At 39.5% G+C, this 17,857-nt stretch overlaps 1 protein-coding gene across 3 annotated transcripts in view; it reads left to right on the forward strand.

Moving 5' to 3' along the window:
• LOC126272966 (uncharacterized) overlaps nucleotides 1-13,778 on the forward strand; it is an 87,360-nt gene extending 73,582 nt beyond the window's left edge. The window contains exon 6 of one of the 3 annotated variants that reach the window (XR_007549291.1): nucleotides 13,480-13,778. Coding sequence is in view for 2 of the 3 variants with exons in the window: in XM_049976347.1 (XP_049832304.1) it covers nucleotides 13,480-13,581 (102 nt within the window). In the remaining variant the exon portion in view is untranslated. The other 2 variants (XM_049976347.1, XM_049976385.1) reach the window with 2 other exon arrangements.
• The last annotated feature ends 4,079 nt before the right edge of the window (nucleotides 13,779-17,857 follow it).

Raw genomic sequence — 17,857 nt, forward strand, 5'->3', positions numbered from 1 at the left:
TGATACTTCATCCAAAAGAGCTGTGAGGCATTACAAAAACTGTAACTATGGTTACATTAGCATCAATAATGTAAATTTAATCTCTTCAAGTGGAAGCTTCCCTTAAAGTTAATTACACATTTTTTTCTACTGATGTATCATTTCCCACTTTATACTTTGCAGCCTGAAACTGTGATATTGGTCTCCACTCAAGTAAGTGGAGAGTGCAGTCTTATGGAATAGTTAATATACAGTCACTGTGTTTGCAGGTGCTTGAATCAAACCAGTTGTTTATACAGACACATCTGAAGTTGTTTGGGCCACAAAATATACCATGTCCTTTCATCTTTGTTGATCTCTGCTTAATATCAAGATTTATTTTTAAGATATTTGTGTATTATTTTGCAGGGTTGTTAATAGATTGGTTCATTTTTTGAGTTTACACATTCAAGGTTTACATTTTGGCCAAACCATCACAGTCATTAAAAATTTTATTACGAAAGAGACTGCACAGAAGACTGTCTATTTCCAATACAGCTATTTTTTGTTTTCCCCAAGGAATTCAACATTTTTCACAAGGGAGTAATTACACATGTAGATTCAATATTCTACTCCTGGCATCTACTGGTCCTTTCATTCATTACAATACATAGATCGCATCTGGAAAGAGAATATTTAGAGATGTGGAACAAGTCAAGATGTTGTTGTTTTGTTGTGGTCTTCAGTCCTAAGACTGGTTTGATGCAGCTCTCCATGCTAAACTATCCTGTGCAAGCTCCTTCATCTCCCAGTACCTACTGCAACCTACATCCTTCTGAATCTGCTTAGTGTATTCATCCCTCTACGATTTTTACCCTCCAAGCTGCCATTCAATGCTAAATTTGTGATCCCTTGATGCCTCAGGACATGTCCTACCAACTGATCCCTTCCTCTAGTGAAGTAGTGCCACAAACTTCTCCTCTCCCCAATCCTATTCAATACCTCCTCATTAGTTATGTGACCTACCCACCTAAACTTCAACATTCTTCTGTAGCACCACATTTCAAAAGCTTCTATTCTCTTCTTGTCCAAACTATTTATTGTCCATATTTCACTTCCATACATGGCTACACTCCATACAAATACTTTCAGAAATGACTTCCTGACACTTCAATCTATACTCGATGTTAACAAATTTCTCTTCTTCAGAAACGCTTTCCTTGCCATTGCCAGTCTACATTTTATATCCTCTCTACTTCGACCATCATCATTTATTTTGCTCCCCAAATAGCAAAACTCCTTTACTACTTTAAGTGTCTCATTTCCTAATCTAATTCTCTCAGCATCACACGACTTAATTCGACTACATTTTGATGTTCATCTTATATCCTCCTTTCAAGACATTGTCCATTTGTTCATTTGCTCTTCCAAGTCCTTTGCTGTCTCTGATAGAATTACAATGTCATCGGCGAACCTCAAAGTTTTTATTTCTTCTCCATGGATCTTAATACCTACTCCAAATTTTTCTTTTGTTTCCTTTACATGCTTGCTCAATATACAGATTGAATAGCATTGGGGAGAGGCTACAACCCTGTCTCACTCTCTTCCCAACCACTGCTTCCCTTTCATGCTCCTCGACTCTTATAACTGCCATCTGGTTTCTGTACAAATTGTAAATAGCCTTTTGCTCCCTGTATATTACCCCTGCCACCTTTAGAATTTAAAAAAGAGTATTCCAGTCAACATTATCAAATGCTTTCTCTAAGTCTACAAATGCTAGAAATATAGGTTTGCCTTTCCTTAATCTTTCTTCTAGGATAAGTCGTAAGGTCAGTATTGCCTCATGTGTTCCAACATTTCTACGGAATCTAAACTGATCTTCCCCAAGGTCGGCTTCTACCAGTTTTTCCATTCATCTGTAAATAATTCGTGTTAGTATTTTGCAGCTGTGACTTATTAAACTGATAGTTCGGTAATTTTCACATCTGTCAACACCTGCTTTCTTTGGGATGGGAATTATTATATTCTTCTTGAAGTCTGAGGGTATTTCACCTGTCTCGTACATCTTGCTCACCAGATGGTAGAGTTTTGTCAGGACTGGCTATCCCAAGGCCGTCAGTAGCTCTAATGGAATGCTGTCTACTCCCGGGGCCTTGTTTCAACTCAGGTCTTTCAGTGCTCTGTCAAACTCTTCACACAGTATCGTATCTCCCATTTCATCTTCATCTACATCCTCTCCCATTTCCACAATATTGTCCTCAAGTACATCGCCCTTGTGTAGACCCTCTATATACTCCTTCAACCTTTCTGCTTTCCCCCCTTTGCTTTGAACTGGGTTTCCATCTGAGCTCTTGATATTCATACAAGTGGTTCTCTTTTCTCCAAAGGTCTCTTTAATTTTCTTGTAGGCTGTATCTATCTTACCCCTAGTGAGATGAGCCTTTACATCCTTACATTTGTCCTCTAGCCATGCCTGCTTAGCCATTTTGCACTTCCTGTTGATCTCATTTTTAAGATGTTTGTATTCCTTTTTGCCTGCCTCATTTACTGCATTTTTATATTTTCTCCATTCATCAATTAAATTCAATATTTCTTCTGTTACCCAAGGATTTTTACTAGCCCTCGTCTTTTTACCTACTTGATCCTCTGCTGCCTTCACTACTTCATCCCTCAGACCTATCCATTCTTCTGCTACTGTATTTCTTTCCCCCATTCTTGTCAGTTGTTCCCTTATGCTCTCCCTGAAACACTGTACAACCTCTGGTTAAGTCAGTTTATCCAGGTCTCATTTCCTTAAACTCCCACCTTTTTGCAATTTCTTCAGTTTTAATCTAAAGTTCATAACCAATAGATTGTGGTCAGAGTCTACATCTGCCCCTGGAAATGTCCTACAGTTTAATACCTGGTTCCTAAATCTCTGTCTTACCATTATATAATCAATTTGAAACCTGTCAGTATCTCCAGGATTCTTCCATGTATACAACCTTCTTTTATGATTCTTGAACCATGTGTTAGCTATGATTAAGTTATGCTCTGTGCAAAACTCTACCAGGTGACTTCCTCTTTCATTTCTTAGCCCCAATCCATATTCACCTACTATGTTTCCTTCTGTCCCTTTTCCTACTGTCGAATTCCAGTCACCCATGACTATTAAATTTTCGTCTCCCTTCACTACCTGAATAATTTGTTTTATCTCATCATACATTTCTTCAATTTCTTTGTCATCTGCAGAGCTAGTTGGCATATAAACTTGTACACTGTAGTAGGCATGGGCTTCATGTCTATCTTGGCCACTATAATACGTTCACTATGCTGTTTGTAGTCTTGCCTCTCAACAGATACCCCTCCGTTATGATTGCAACTACGGTACGGCTATCTGTATCGTAGAGGCACACAAGCCTCCCCACCAATGGCAATCTATTTGAAACCTGTCAGTATCTCCAGGATTCTTCCATGGATACAACCTTCTTTTATGATTCTTGAACCATGTGTTAGCTATGATTAAGTTATGCTCTGTGCAAAACTCTACCAGGCGACTTCCTCTTTCATTTCTTAGCCCCAATCCATATTCACCTACTATGTTTCCTTCTGTCCCTTTTCCTACTGTCGAATTCCAGTCACCCATGACTATTAAATTTTCGTCTCCCTTCACTACCTGAATAATTTGTTTTATCTCATCATACATTTCTTCAATTTCTTTGTCATCTGCAGAGCTAGTTGGCATATAAACTTGTACTACTGTAGTAGGCATGGGCTTCGTGTCTATCTTGGCCACTATAATACGTTCACTATGCTGTTTGTAGTAGCTTACCCGCACTCCTATTTTTTTTTCATTCATTATTAAACCTACTCCTGCATTACGCCTATTTGATTTTGTATTTATAACCCTGTATTCACCTGACCAGAAGTCTTGTTCCTCCTGCCACTGAACTTCACCAATTCCCACTATATGTAACTGTAACCTATCCATTTCCCTTTTTAAATTTTCTAACCTACCTGCCCAATTAAGGGATCTGACATTCCATGCTCCGATCCGTAAAATGCCAGTTTTCTTTCTCCTGATAACGATGTCCTCTTGAGTAGTCCCCGCCCAGAGATCTGAATGGGGGAATATTTTACCCAAGAGGATGTCATCATCATTTAGCCATACAGTAAAGCTGCATGCCCTCGGGAAAAATTACGACTGTAGTTTCCCCTTGCTTTCAGCCATTCGCAGTAACACAACAGCAAGCCCGTTTCGGTTAATGTTACAAGTCCAGATCAATCAATCATCCAGACTGTTGCCCTTGCAACTACTGAAAAGGCTGCTACCCCTCTTCAGAAACCACACGTTTGTCTTGCCTCTCAACAGATACCCCTCCGTTATGGTTGCACCTATGGTACGGCTATCTGTATCATAGAGGCACACAAGCCTCCCCACCAATGGCAAGGTCCATGGTTCATGGGGGGAGGAAGGTAAGATACACATTAACAAAAGAAAAACAAGTCATAGAAAATTTCATCTGTACATTGTGTAACAATGAACTAATACTACACTATTTATTGCTACTCATGCTTATGCTAGCTAAATTTAATGTAGGAAATTATATATAATGTTGATACTATGAAAAAGCCATCACTTCCCTAGATATGTTGAATTGTTGCTGTGCAGCTCCTACTGGTACCTTAATATTAACTTAATAAAACAGTTTTCTGAAATAAAATAGCTACTACATTTAAACATATGGAAATGTGTTTACAATGCTTTACTACTTGACATACAGCTTGACAGTAAACACAGATGTCTAATATATAGCTAACAGAACTCTTCAATTCCTGAATATATGGATAAACAGAAAAAGTGGCTACAGAAAGATGTTTTTAAATTGGTTGGGATTCCCAATTTCTTGTTGTATGTCGGATGTAGGTATTTTTATGTGCCTTTGTATTGGAGTCCAAAACTCTGCTCTGAACCCTTGATGATGAGACAGTCTACATGAAAAGTATTTTTGTATTTTGTATTGCGATTGTCCTTCCCCATGAATCATGGACCTTGCCGTTGGTGGGGAGACTTGCGTGCCTCAGCGATACAGATGGCCGTACCGTAGGTGCAACCACAATGGAAGGGTATCTGTTGAGAGGCCAGACAAATGTGTGGTTCCTGAAGAGGGGCAGCAGCCTTTTCAGTAGTTGCAGGGGCAACAGTCTGGATGATTGACTAACCTGGCCTTGCAACATTAACCACAACAGCCTTGCTGTGCTGGTACTGCGAATGGCTGAAAGCAAGGGGAAACTACAGCCGTAATTTTTCCCGAGGGCATGCAGCTTTACTGTATGGATAAATGATGATGGCATCCTCTTGAGTAAAATATTACAGAGGTAAAATAGTCCCCCATTCGGATCTCCGATCGGGGACTACTCAAGAGGATGTCGTCATCAGGAAAAAGAAAACTGGCGTTCTACGGATCGGAGTGTGGAATATCAGATCCCTAAACCGGGCAGGTAGATTAAAAAATTTAAAAAGGAAAATGGATAGCTTACAGTTAGATATAGTGGGAATTAGTGAGGTTCAGTGGCAGGAGGAACAAGACTTTTGGTCAGGTGAATACAGGGTTATAAACACGAAATCAAATAGGGGTAATGCAGGAGTAGGTTTAATAATAAATAAAAAATAGGGGCGCGGGTAAGCTACTACAAACAGCATAGTGAATGCATTATTGTGGCCAAGATAAACATGAAGCCCACGTCCACTACAGTAGTACAAGTTTATATGCCAACTAGCTCTGCAGATGATGAAGAAATTGAAGTAATGTATGATGAGATAAAAGAAATTATTCAGGAAGTGAAGGGAGATGAAAATTTAGTAGTCATGGGTGACTGGAATTCGAGAGTAGGAAAAGGGAGAGAAGAAAACAGTAGGTGAATATGGATTGGGGCTAAGAAATGAAAGAGGAAGCCGCCTGGTAGAGTTTTTCACAGAGCATAACTTAATCATAGCTAACACTTGGTTCAAGAATCATGAAAGAAGGTTGTATACATGGAAGAATCCTGGAGATGTTAGAAGGTATCAGATAGATTATATAATGGTAAGACAGAGATTTAGGAACCAGGTTTTAAATTGTAAGACATTTCCAGGGGCAGATGTAGACTCTGACCACAATCTATTGGTTATGAAGTGCAGATTAAAACTGAAGAAACTGCAAAAAGGTGGGAGTTTAAGGAGATGGAACCTGGATAAACTGAAAGAACCAAAGGTTGTAAAGAGTTTCAGGGAGAGCATCAGGGAATAACTGACAGGAATGGGCGAAAGAAGTACAGTAGAAGAAGAATGGGTAGCTCTGAGGGATGAAGTAGTGAAGGCAGCAGAGGATCAAGTAGGTAAAAAGACGAGGGCGAGTAGAATTCCTTGGGTAACAGAAGAAATATTGAACTTAATTGATGAAAGGAGAAAATATAAAAATGCAGTAAATGAAGCAGGCAAAAGAAATACAGGCATCTCAAAAATGAGATCGACATGAAGTGCAAAATGGCTAAGCAGGCATGGCTAGAGGACAAATGTAAGGATGTAGAGGCTTATCTCACTAGGGGTAAGATAGATACTGCCTACAGGAAAATTAAAGAGACCTTTGGAGAATGTCAAGAGCTCAGATGAAACCCAGTTCTAAGCAAAGAAGGGAAAGCAGAAAGGTGGAAGGAGTATACAGAGGGTCTATACAAGGGTGATGTACTTGAGGACAATATTATGGAAATGGAAGAGGATCTAGATTAAGATGAAATGGGAGATACGATACTGCATGAAGAGTTTGACAGAGCACTGAAAGACCTAAGTCAAAGCAAGGCCCCGGGAGTAGACAACATTCCATCAGAACTACTGATGGCCTTGGGAGAGCCAGTCCTGACGAAACTCTACTGAGCAAGATGTATGAGACAGGCGAAATACCCTCAGACTTCAAGAAGAATATAATAATTCCAATCCCAAAGAAAGCAGGTGTTAACAGATGTGAAAATTACCGAACTATCAGTGTAGTAAGTCACAGCTGCAAAATACTAATGTGAGTTCTTTACAGATGAATGGAAAAACTGGTAGAAGCCGACCTCGAGGAAGATCAGTTTGGATCCCATACAAGTATTGGAACATGTGAGGCAATACTGACCTTACGACTTATCTTAGAAGAAAGATTAAGGGAAGGCAAACTTACATTTCTAGCATTTGTAGACTTAGAGAAAGCTTTTGACAATGTTGATTGGAATACTCTCTTTCAAATTCTAAAGGTGGCAGGGGTAAAATACAGGGGGCAAAAGGCTATTTACAATTTGTACAGAAACCAGATGGCAGTTATAAGAGTCGAGGAGCATGAAAGAGAAGCAGTGATTGGGAAGGGTGTGAGACATGGTTGTAGCCTCTCCTCGATGTTATTCAATCTGTATATTGAGCAAGCAGTGAAGGAAACAAAAGAAAAATTTGGAGTAGGTATTAAGATCCATGGAGAAGAAATAAAAACTTTGAGGTTCTCTGATGACATTGTAATTCTCTCAGAGACAGCAAAGGACTTGGAAGAGCAGTTGAACGGAATGGAGAGTATCTTGAAAGGAGGATATAAGATGAACATCAACAAAAGCAAAATGAGGATAATGGAATGTAGTCTAATTAAGTCGGGTGATGCTGAGAGAATTAGATTAGGAAATGAGATACTTAAAGTAGTAAAGGAGTTTTGCTATTTGAGGACCAAAATAACTGATGATGGTCGAAGTAGAGAAGATGTAAAATGCAGACTGGCAATGGCAAGGAAAGCGTTTCTGAAGAAGAGAAATTTGTTAACATCGAGTATAGATTGAAGTGTGAGGAAGTCGTTTCTGAAAGTATATGTATGGAGTGTAGCCATGTATGGAAGTGAAACATGGACGATAAATAGTTTGGAAAAGAAGAGAATAGAAGCTTTCAAAATGTGGTGCTACAGAAGAATGCTGAAGATTATATGGGTAGATCACATAACTAATGATGAAGTATTGAATAGAATTGGGGAGAAGAGGAGTATGTGGCACAACTTGACAAAAAGAAGGGACCGATTAGTAGGACATGTTCTGAGGCATCAAGGGATCACAGATTTACAAATTTAGCATTGGAGGGCAGCATGGAGGGTAAAAATTGTAGAGGGAGACCAAGAGATGAGGACACTAAGCAGATTCAGAAGGATGTAGGATGCAGTAAGTGCTGGGAGATGAAGAAGCTTGCACAGGATAGGGTAGCATGGAGAGCTGCATCAAACCAGTTTCAGGACTGAAGACCACAACAACAACAACATTGCGATTGTGTAGATCATAGTTACCTGAAATTGATTTTTATAATTAGTAACAAAAGCCATTACTGCGAATTTAAGTGTAAGAATTCCAACGCCCTTAAAATGACCTATTTTTCACAATATTCTTACTGCTCATGTTTGCTAGTTTATTTATTCTAGGTGCTCTGCTCCAAAAGATAACTTAAGACCAAAATAAGTGAAATATGAAAAACTAAACCCAAGACATGTCTTTTGATCAAAAGAATGAGAGATGCTTATAACAACAAAACATGCAAATTGGAGAATTTTTATTACTTTATCTGTGTGTTGACTCTATTCTAATTCATCATCCAGCCGGATCACAACTAACTTTCACATAGTGTGTATCATTCAGCATGATGATGATGATGAGTCCCATACTCCGTTTACCGAGCGTAGGGGAGCGACGCGGGAGACCCGCGCCGCCATACTAGGCAAGGTCCTAGTGGAGGTGGTTTGCCATTGCCTTCCTCCGACCGTAATGGGGATGATTGATGATGATGATGAAGACGACACAAACACCCAGTCATCACGAGGCAGGTGAAAAATCCCTGACCCCGCCGGGAATCGAACCCGGGACCCCGTGCTCGGGAAGCGAGAACGCTACCGCGAGACCACGAGCTGCGGAGCATATGATAATATTAACTGTTATGCAAGCAGATAATTTTTGCTTGCTTTATATCATATAATATGGATCTGTCAGAGTAAGACAAAGTGTTAGCTCAGCTCTGTGAATCTCTTACAGTCTTGTTCAGTTTTGACCCAAGACTATTATATAGGTGTCATCAGCAACCACAACAGTATTTGATAATCCTTTAAGCAATATGAAAATCATTTACTTAGCTTTGGTGGGTCCAGTACTGAGCACTGTGGGACCCCACATTCTGAGGTTGGTTTACATTTTCGAGTGTCTTTCAGTGAGGCCATCACTTCAGTTATGAAGACAAGATTCCATCCAAGCAAGGGGATGTGAAAGCCACAGTAGTGCCTCACACAGGACACTGTGTATCCATTGGCATCGACAAGCTCCTGTTTAGAAAATATATTATGATGGAATTTTAGCAACACAGTCATAGACACATGTGGCTTGTATATGAAAAGTGGATGTCACATGGCTTGTACAAGCAATCTTGTGTTGGTGAGGTATTATCAACTGAGCCTTGATCACAGTTATGGTGTCTTACAATTCAGCTTGCAGTTCTAAGCATTAATTTATTTTTATTAATTGATTTGATATCAGTATATAGGAAACAGGAACAGTATTTTGTTTAACCATAACATATATTTGAAAATTTATTTTTAACTATGTTGTTATCACAAAAAAATATGAAATTTCAACATTGTATAATATAAATGATTTTACCTCAAATACTGAAAAGCAACTGGTTTCATTCATAAAGTATCATGAGTGTGCTGAGTTTTAATTTAGATGATCCAGAATTATTATTTTTTTATGAAGATGATAGGTTTGTGGACATTGGTGATTATGATGGTTGTGTTGGTAATGGTGATGGCAGTGATAAGTAGTTCACTGGGCCTGGTGCAGGCATTAGTCTGCAGTCTCTGTGGAATGGTATGATGTCAGTGGTTATCATCTGTCAAAGACTCTATAGACCAAGAAAAATATAAAACTGAATACACAAGGCAAGTAAAGAATTTTATGGTAGTAATTATCAATCATTAACTTATGTGTTGACTGAGCCAGAAATGTTCTAAGGCTCTAGGAGTAATAAAGATTACCGAAATCTGATGGTGCAATGTCAGCAAATATGCAACACCACTTCCTGAATTTCACAAGAAACACAGCAGGAATAAAAAAGTTTGAAAGAGATGCTAGACGTTTTACTTAAGTATGTCTGAAACTCGTTGAAGGTTTGAAGCTTTGGAACAAGGTAGTCACAACTGTAAAATATGCAACAAATTAGTCTGTCCACCTTATTGTTCACAAACACAATATTGCTAAGTTCCTGCATACATAGTCCCACACAGTAATTTGTGACATATTTAACTTGTGGCAGCGGAATCCTCATGTTGTGCTAACTCACATGTATAGGATAAAGTAATTTTAATATGATTTTCAAAAATTCTTGTTACTGTGGAGTGGCCCGATAAGTGAATTATTCTTCACTATGCATGAGGCAATAAATGTGTTAATTATGTTCCAAATCATGTGTTTTGATTGGAGTGTTACTTTTTAGTACAGTAACTTTCACATGGCAGTAATTTGTTCTCAGACTCATATTATTTTTGTACACGAGAGTTTGATGTGGTGGTATTTATATCATTCCCTTGCAATATGTGTTATATATCTCTTCAACAGCTTTTTTCCCTCATAACTAATTTTCTTCTTAAGTTTACTCTGCTTACGTATTTTATTATGATTTGGTTGTAAATTTTACAGTTCATTACGATGTTTATATGATTGTACCTGTAACATTTACATTTTAGTTTTCACATGTCAACTAACACGAATTCACACTTACCTCACATTTTAATACATCCTGCAATGGATGTCGCCCAGTGAAGCTAGGACACTGTATTGTACTGCATCGACAACTGGTATCTTATCTACTGAACAAAATTATGTGTAGTCAGAATGTTTGATCTTTCCAAGCAAACTAAATCCAGGAAAAAGTTTATTCAAAATAATGCAGTGAAATAAAAAACTTTTAGATCCATTTAATTAAATAACATTTTTAAATGAACTAATTTGAAGCAAAACATTAAAAAGCAATTTTAATAGCATGCAGACTAAGAAAAAGGGTAGCTTAATAAATACACTGATGGAAAAAAAACCTGCAACACCAAGAAGTAGTGTGACAAAAAGTAAAGTTGGAGGCCTGTTTCTAAATCTGAAAGATGATGACTATTCAAATTTCACAGCACCACTATGAGGATTCAGATCAGGTTTGTTTTAAATATACGCTGTAACGGTCGTGAGCATTAGTTACGTTAGAGACTGGATGTGGTGAGTTGATGTTAGCCAAAAATGCCTTTCCGGTGACAAAGATGCCATTATCAACACCTCACTGAGTTTGAACGAGGTTGTATAATGGGGCTACAAGAGGCTGGATGTATCTTCTGCGATGCTGCACAAAGACTTGGCAGGAATGTAGCCACTGTAAATGACAGCTGGCACTGGTGGTAATGAGAATATTTGATCACAAGAAGACTGGGCTCCAGAAGGCCAGGTGGCACTGCCGAGAGGGAAAACCACTGTGTTCAGCATATGGCTTTGGTGAATCATACTGCATCTGTAGCAGTTGTTGGTATCACAGTGACACAAAGAACGGTTTCAAATCGGCTGCTTCGAGGAGAACTCTTAGCCAGACGCCGTGCAGCAGGCATTCCACTGACCCCAAATCACTGCCATTTGCAACGTCAGTGGTGTCAAGCGAGAGCTCATTGGAGGGCAGTATGGTAGTCTGTTGTGTTTTTGATGAAATCTGGATCCACCTTGGTGCAAGTGAAGAATGTGTGTTGGTTAGGGAGAGGCCTGCAACCAACCTGTCTGCAGACTTATGTATGAAAAAAGTTGAAAAAACAGGGAAATATGATATCTAATGTGACATTTGTAGTATGTCTTTCATATAAAGAATATTTTTACTACTGCTTCTGTTTTATAAACTCATCACAATTGTGCAGAAAGATTACTGATGGACCAAAAAAGCATCCTTAGCATAAAAAATGAAGTAATTTACATTGGCAACTGTCCAAAGTACCTCATGATATGCACCAAACTCAAAAAAGTAATAGTGAAGATAATGTGATCTGGTTCATACAGTCTGTTATGTGATACTGTGCTAGTCAGTGTGAAGTACGAATTACCAGTGCTTGTCAGAAGTCATATGTACAAGGTGATGTCAAGACTAATAATGAGGGATATATATTTTTTTCATTTCTTTTACTACCTTCAACTCCACAGATATATTTATGACGGCATAGATTATTTTTTAATTTGGTTATATAGAATAGAACATGAAGTGTGACTATGTTTACTTTGCTATTTTACACACTAGTCTTTTATGTAAAGACTTAAATTTTTTCGCTGATGATCTTTCAAACAGTTTTATTATATGTACTGTGTGAAACAGAATGCAGTAGGCAGAAGTGTTGTAAGAACTGTGGTGTGAGAGAGGTGTCAGTAGTTGTCGGGTCAAACAGTTTGCCAGACAGTCGCGGATGATGCGCGAGCATGGCGTACGAAAGCAAGTATTGTGTGTTGTAATGGTGTGCATTTAACATGATATTAATACCGAACTTTCATGTGTTAGACATGATTTGAAATTTGACTTTGTGGTGTCAGTGCCAGACACCACACTTGCTAGGTGGTAGCCTTTAAATCGGCTGCGGTCTGGTAGTATACGTCGGACCCGCGTGTAGCCACTATCAGTGATTGCAGACCGAGCGCCGCCACATGGCAGGTCTAGAGAGACTTCCTAGCACTCGCCCCAGTTGTACAGCCGACTTTGCTAGCGATGGTTCACTGACAAAATACGCTCTCATTTGCTGAGACGATAGTTATCATAGCCTTCAGCTACGTCATTTGCTACGACCTAGCAAGGCTCCATTATCAGTTATTATTGATATTGAATCATGTATCGTCAAGACCGACGTTCGTCATTAACGGATTAAAGTTAAGTATTCCACCAGCTACGTCCGTTTTTCTAAATTCTAGTTTCCTTGTCCTGTTCCAGACCTCACGCCAGCCTGCGTGAGCTAAGACGCATGCCTTTCGGCCTCCTCTAGTAACATGGTGTTGGCTCTCCTGCCAACCACACTGGACTTCATGATAGACATTCTAAATAGATGTTGCATTATGCAAATACTGTTGTTTCTGCAGAACGATGCTTGTGGCAGTGACAATGCACTCGTGAACAGACAGTACTGTCATCAGTTTAGAATTGAACTGCATTACATAAACTGTGAATTTAATATTACTAATTTTTCTTGACAACGAAATATGACGTATGTTAAAACACTAACCGCCAATGTGGAAACTGTGAACTCTGTTGCTGCGTAAGTGATTGCTTTCACAGGAACATTGTTATCATGAACCATGGATATTAACAGCAGATAGACTGTGTAACTTCACAACTGACAAATTATGTTAAATGGAATGTTAATTTAAACACATGTGGACTGTGCCAAACTATTGTGTGTGAAAGTTGCAGTTGAACTAATATGACCTTCAAGTGCTGCATATACAGTTACTTTGTTCCAGCATACAACAAATGGATGCTACACAACTTATTTATTAGTACCAAGAGCTGAAACAGGATGTAAGGAAAGAGGATGTATTAATGCTAAGGGCATGACTGGATGAACTTCCAGGATTTATATCAGCAACTTCAAATTGCTTCTGCTGCCATCACCACATCACACAAGCCCAAAACAGATAAGACTCAAAACCACTCCTCTCTTCGAGAAACTCACAATTGTAAACAATTCAATTTCTTTTTGCTTTGTAATAGATTATCTCTTAATGTTTCTGTCCATAAATAAAAGTACTGTATTTGTAAAGACTTCCAATTTCAGTGATTGTTGATCCCACCATTTACAGTAGTTATTGCCATCAATTATCTGTTTTTGCTTTTCAGTGTATTTGTTCTAGAAGCTGCATGTGTTATATGTGTCTTTCGGAGGGGTGTGCTTTGATGTGTATATACAGTAGTTTAGGCAGGTGAATTTGTGTGTTGTACTGTGAAATGAGGCCAGATGCGTAAGTTGTGGCACCCGCTATTAAAGTTATTCACACTGTCCAATTACAAAGAAGTAGCTTATTCGCCATTGGCTCAAGTTAGTGTATTAGAGGAAACTTTGAATCTAACAGCTGTCAACGTACATTTTTGTTTACATGCCACTTAACATCATATTTTCCTTCATCCTTGTTCAGACGCAAATTTATTTGGGTTTAACTGTTACTGCTAAGCAAAATTACAGTATACTGTGTCTTTATTTATCTAATTAACTTTGGAGTGTTTTACTGTTTTCGCTGTAAAAAGGATTTTATTATCAGAATTTTAACAGGATTGGGAAACTTCTCATACAGAGGCTTTCTTTTGAATTTTCTTGAAGTAAAACAGGTTCTTGGTGTTTATGCAATATTAATTTACTTCATGCAGTTTTTCTTTAAGCATTTTATGATTACAAATTCATGGTCACAGTAAATCTCCAGGAACCGTTTTCTTCACATATGTCAACCGTGTAGTGACAGGACAGCATTATGTGGATGCTGTCTATTCGAATGTGCAAAATTCAGATTGAAGTTTCGAAATTTTGGAAATAGGAGATATTTGTTTGGTGGTGTTGTCTATACAGCAAATACAGTAAATGATAAGAGAAGATGAACGAATAGCTAGTTTCAAGGTATGGAGAGATGACCAAGATAAAAATGAAGAAGCAGAAGTTGTTACAGAAAAAGGGGGTAAAGGACCAAAGATGTAAGTGGAACCAGGTATCGAACGGCAAGCACAGCAGAATGGAAGATTGGAAAATATGTTAGCTAGGTTGTTAGCAGAAGTGAAAGAAATGGATGGAAGGATAGAAGCATGTAACAAAGAAATGAGTGGATGGATGGATAGAAGCAGGTAACAAAGAAATGAGGAGGAGGATAGAAGCTGGTAACAAAGAAATGAGAAGTAGGTTAGAAGCTGATAACAAAGAAATGTGTGGGAGGGTAGAAGCTACTAATAAAAAGATAGAATCTGTTACTAACAAAGTAGAAGGTATTAGCAAATCTCAAAAGGAAATGGGAGAGGAACTCAAAAACTTATACAAGAGATTTGAATGAAGGTTGAAGGATTTGTAAAAGGAGTTTTAACAGTGATTGGTAAGGAGAATTTCTGAGGTCAAATTCAACATGGGAAAAGATTTTGAAAAGTTTAAGGGTTATGTGAAAGAGACATTTAAATGTCTCTTTGGGTTAAAGGAAAAACAAATGAAATTCGAGGAAAGGTTACTGAAAAAACTAAATGACTTGGATAAAAATGTAGAAGCCCAATCAAAAGAATGTGAACAAAGAAAGAATGAGGTAAAGGAGTATTGTAATCAGATTGTTTAGGAACATAGGCAGAAAACTACAGCAGAAATGGAAGACTAGCTTTAAAAATATTGTCTTTGATACCAAAGGGAATGTACATCCGGTGTCCTTTGTAAATAGCTTGAAAAGTCAGTTCACCACAGATTGGACAGAGAAAGACAAGCTAAGAAGGGCCAGAGCTTGTTTACAAGGTGGGAGCAGATGCACCCAATAAATATGAAACTTTTGAGGAATTTGAGTGAGCTTTTATAGGAGAGTACTGGTCCAAAGAGAAAAAAGTGATGTTACATGGGTCTTAAGACCACTCCATGGTATGATATGATTGGTTGGTTGGTTTAAAAGAGGGGGGGAAGGGACCAAACTGCGAGGTCATCAGTCCCTTGTACCTGGTAAAATAATTACACAAGGGAAAGAAGAAAAGAAGGGAGATGTACAGCATAACAATAGGAGAATGGAAGAACCAGAAGAATGACAGAAGGACAACCAACACTACTATGGACAAAACAGGGAAAGAAAACCACAGAGAGAAGCAAGAAACAGGTAAAAGAGAGAAAAACAAGCAAGCAGATGACCATGGCTGGCTGACCACAAGAATAAAAAGGAAAAGCCAGCCATCTGTGACACATTAAAACATCCAGCCTAAAAGCATTAGAGTGGAAAACACAAAGGGACAAGAAACATGAGATACGTGTGAAAACTTATATAGAATGTTAAAACCCACCGTCACGTATAAAATGTAAAACTAAATTAATCAATGAGTTGTTATCAGCTAAAATTAATGGAAACGAGTCTGGTAACTGAAGAGTCCGTTGCAGGGCAGCCAAAGAAGGACAGCTCACCAAGATGTGGGCCACTGTCAGAGGGGTGCTGCACAGACAATGAGGTGGTTCATCACAGCACAGAAGATAGCTGTTTGTCACCCAAGCGTGGCCAATGTGGAGCCGACAGAGAACCACAGAGCCCTACGAAAGGCCCAAATGGAGGTCTTCCACACATTCGTAGTCTCCTTAACGGCATGCAGTTTGTTGTGCGTACTGAGGTTATGGCATTCCGTCTGCAAAAGCTGCAAAACCTTGTGGCATAGTACTGAACGCAGGTCAGTTGCAAAGAAGCTAATCTCCATAAGCGGTTTCCGCATAGTGTGTTTGGCCGGCCTGTCGGCAAGTTCATTGCCTGGGTTTCCAATGTGATCTGGGGTCCAGACAAACAATACTGAACAATTGGACTGTTCCAAGGTATAGATGGCTCCTGGATGGTTGCTACCAAAGGATGACGAGGGTAGCACTGGTTGATAGCTTGTAGACTGCTCAAGGAGTCAGTACACAGAAGAAACAAATCCCGGGGCATGAACGGATGTGCTCAAGAGCAAGAGATATAGCCACGAGCTTGGCAGTGAGAACACTGCAGCCATCGGGCAAGGAATGCTGTTCTATATGTCCTCCATGGGCATACGTAAAACCGATGTGATCATCAGCCATCGAGCTGTCGGTGTAAACCCCTTCATGGCCTCGGTACATGTCAAGAATCGGAGGACGTGGCAGCGGAGAGACACGGTGTTAACTGAGTCTTTAGGGCCATGTGAAAAGTCCTGATGAAGCTGCGTCCTAGATGTACACCTTGGAGGTGTATGTGAATGGACCTCAAGTTATTGGTGATAAAGGCGTCCTTGCCTTCCAGTTCAGAAAGAAGGGATCGGACATGAACTGCATTGGGAAACCCTGACCTGGGCTACCGATGCAGCAGATGAACCACTGTGGATAGGAAAAGGAGACATTAATTCAGATGCACAGAAGAACTCTGAATGTGTGCGACATAACTGGCCAGCAGTTGGGCACGCCTAACCTACAATGGAGGGACTCTGGCCTTCACCAGGATGCTGGTCACCAGACCTGTCCTAATAGCTCCTGTTGCTAAATGAATGCCACGGTGGTGCACTGGGTCGAGTAAACACAATGCTGGGGCACTGCTGAACCATAAACCAGACTCCCATAGCCAAGGCAGAATCGAACAAGGGCTCTGTAGAGCTGTAGCAGCATAAAGCGATCTCAAACCTAGTTGATGTTGCTCAGGCAGTGGAGGGCATTGAGGTGCTGCCAGCACTTCTGCTTAAGCTGACAAAGGTGAGGAAGCCAAGCAATCAGGAAGTGAAAACCAGTCCTAAGAATCGATATGTCTCCACTACATTGAGTGGATCATCATTAAGGTAAAGTTCTGTTTCCGGATGAATGGTATGACATGGACAGAAGTGCATAACACACTACTTTGCAGGCGAAAACTGGAAACCGTGGGCTTGTGGTTGGCTCCCTGTAGGCACTGCTCAGCTACACCAGTACTGGTGGAGCAGTACAAAATGCACCAGTTGTCTGCATACAGAGAGGGTGAGACGGACGACCCTACAGCTGCTGCTAGACCATTAATGGCCACTAAAAATAGAGACACACTCAATACAGAGCCCTGTGGAACCTCATTCTCCTGGATATGGGGGGGACTATGGTAGGTGTCAACTTGGGACATGGAAAGTATGAAGTGACAGAAAATTTTGGATAAAAATTGAGAGCAG

The sequence above is a fragment of the Schistocerca gregaria genome, chromosome 1 (assembly GCF_023897955.1).
Source record: "Schistocerca gregaria isolate iqSchGreg1 chromosome 1, iqSchGreg1.2, whole genome shotgun sequence".
NCBI lineage: Eukaryota > Metazoa > Arthropoda > Insecta > Orthoptera > Acrididae > Schistocerca > Schistocerca gregaria.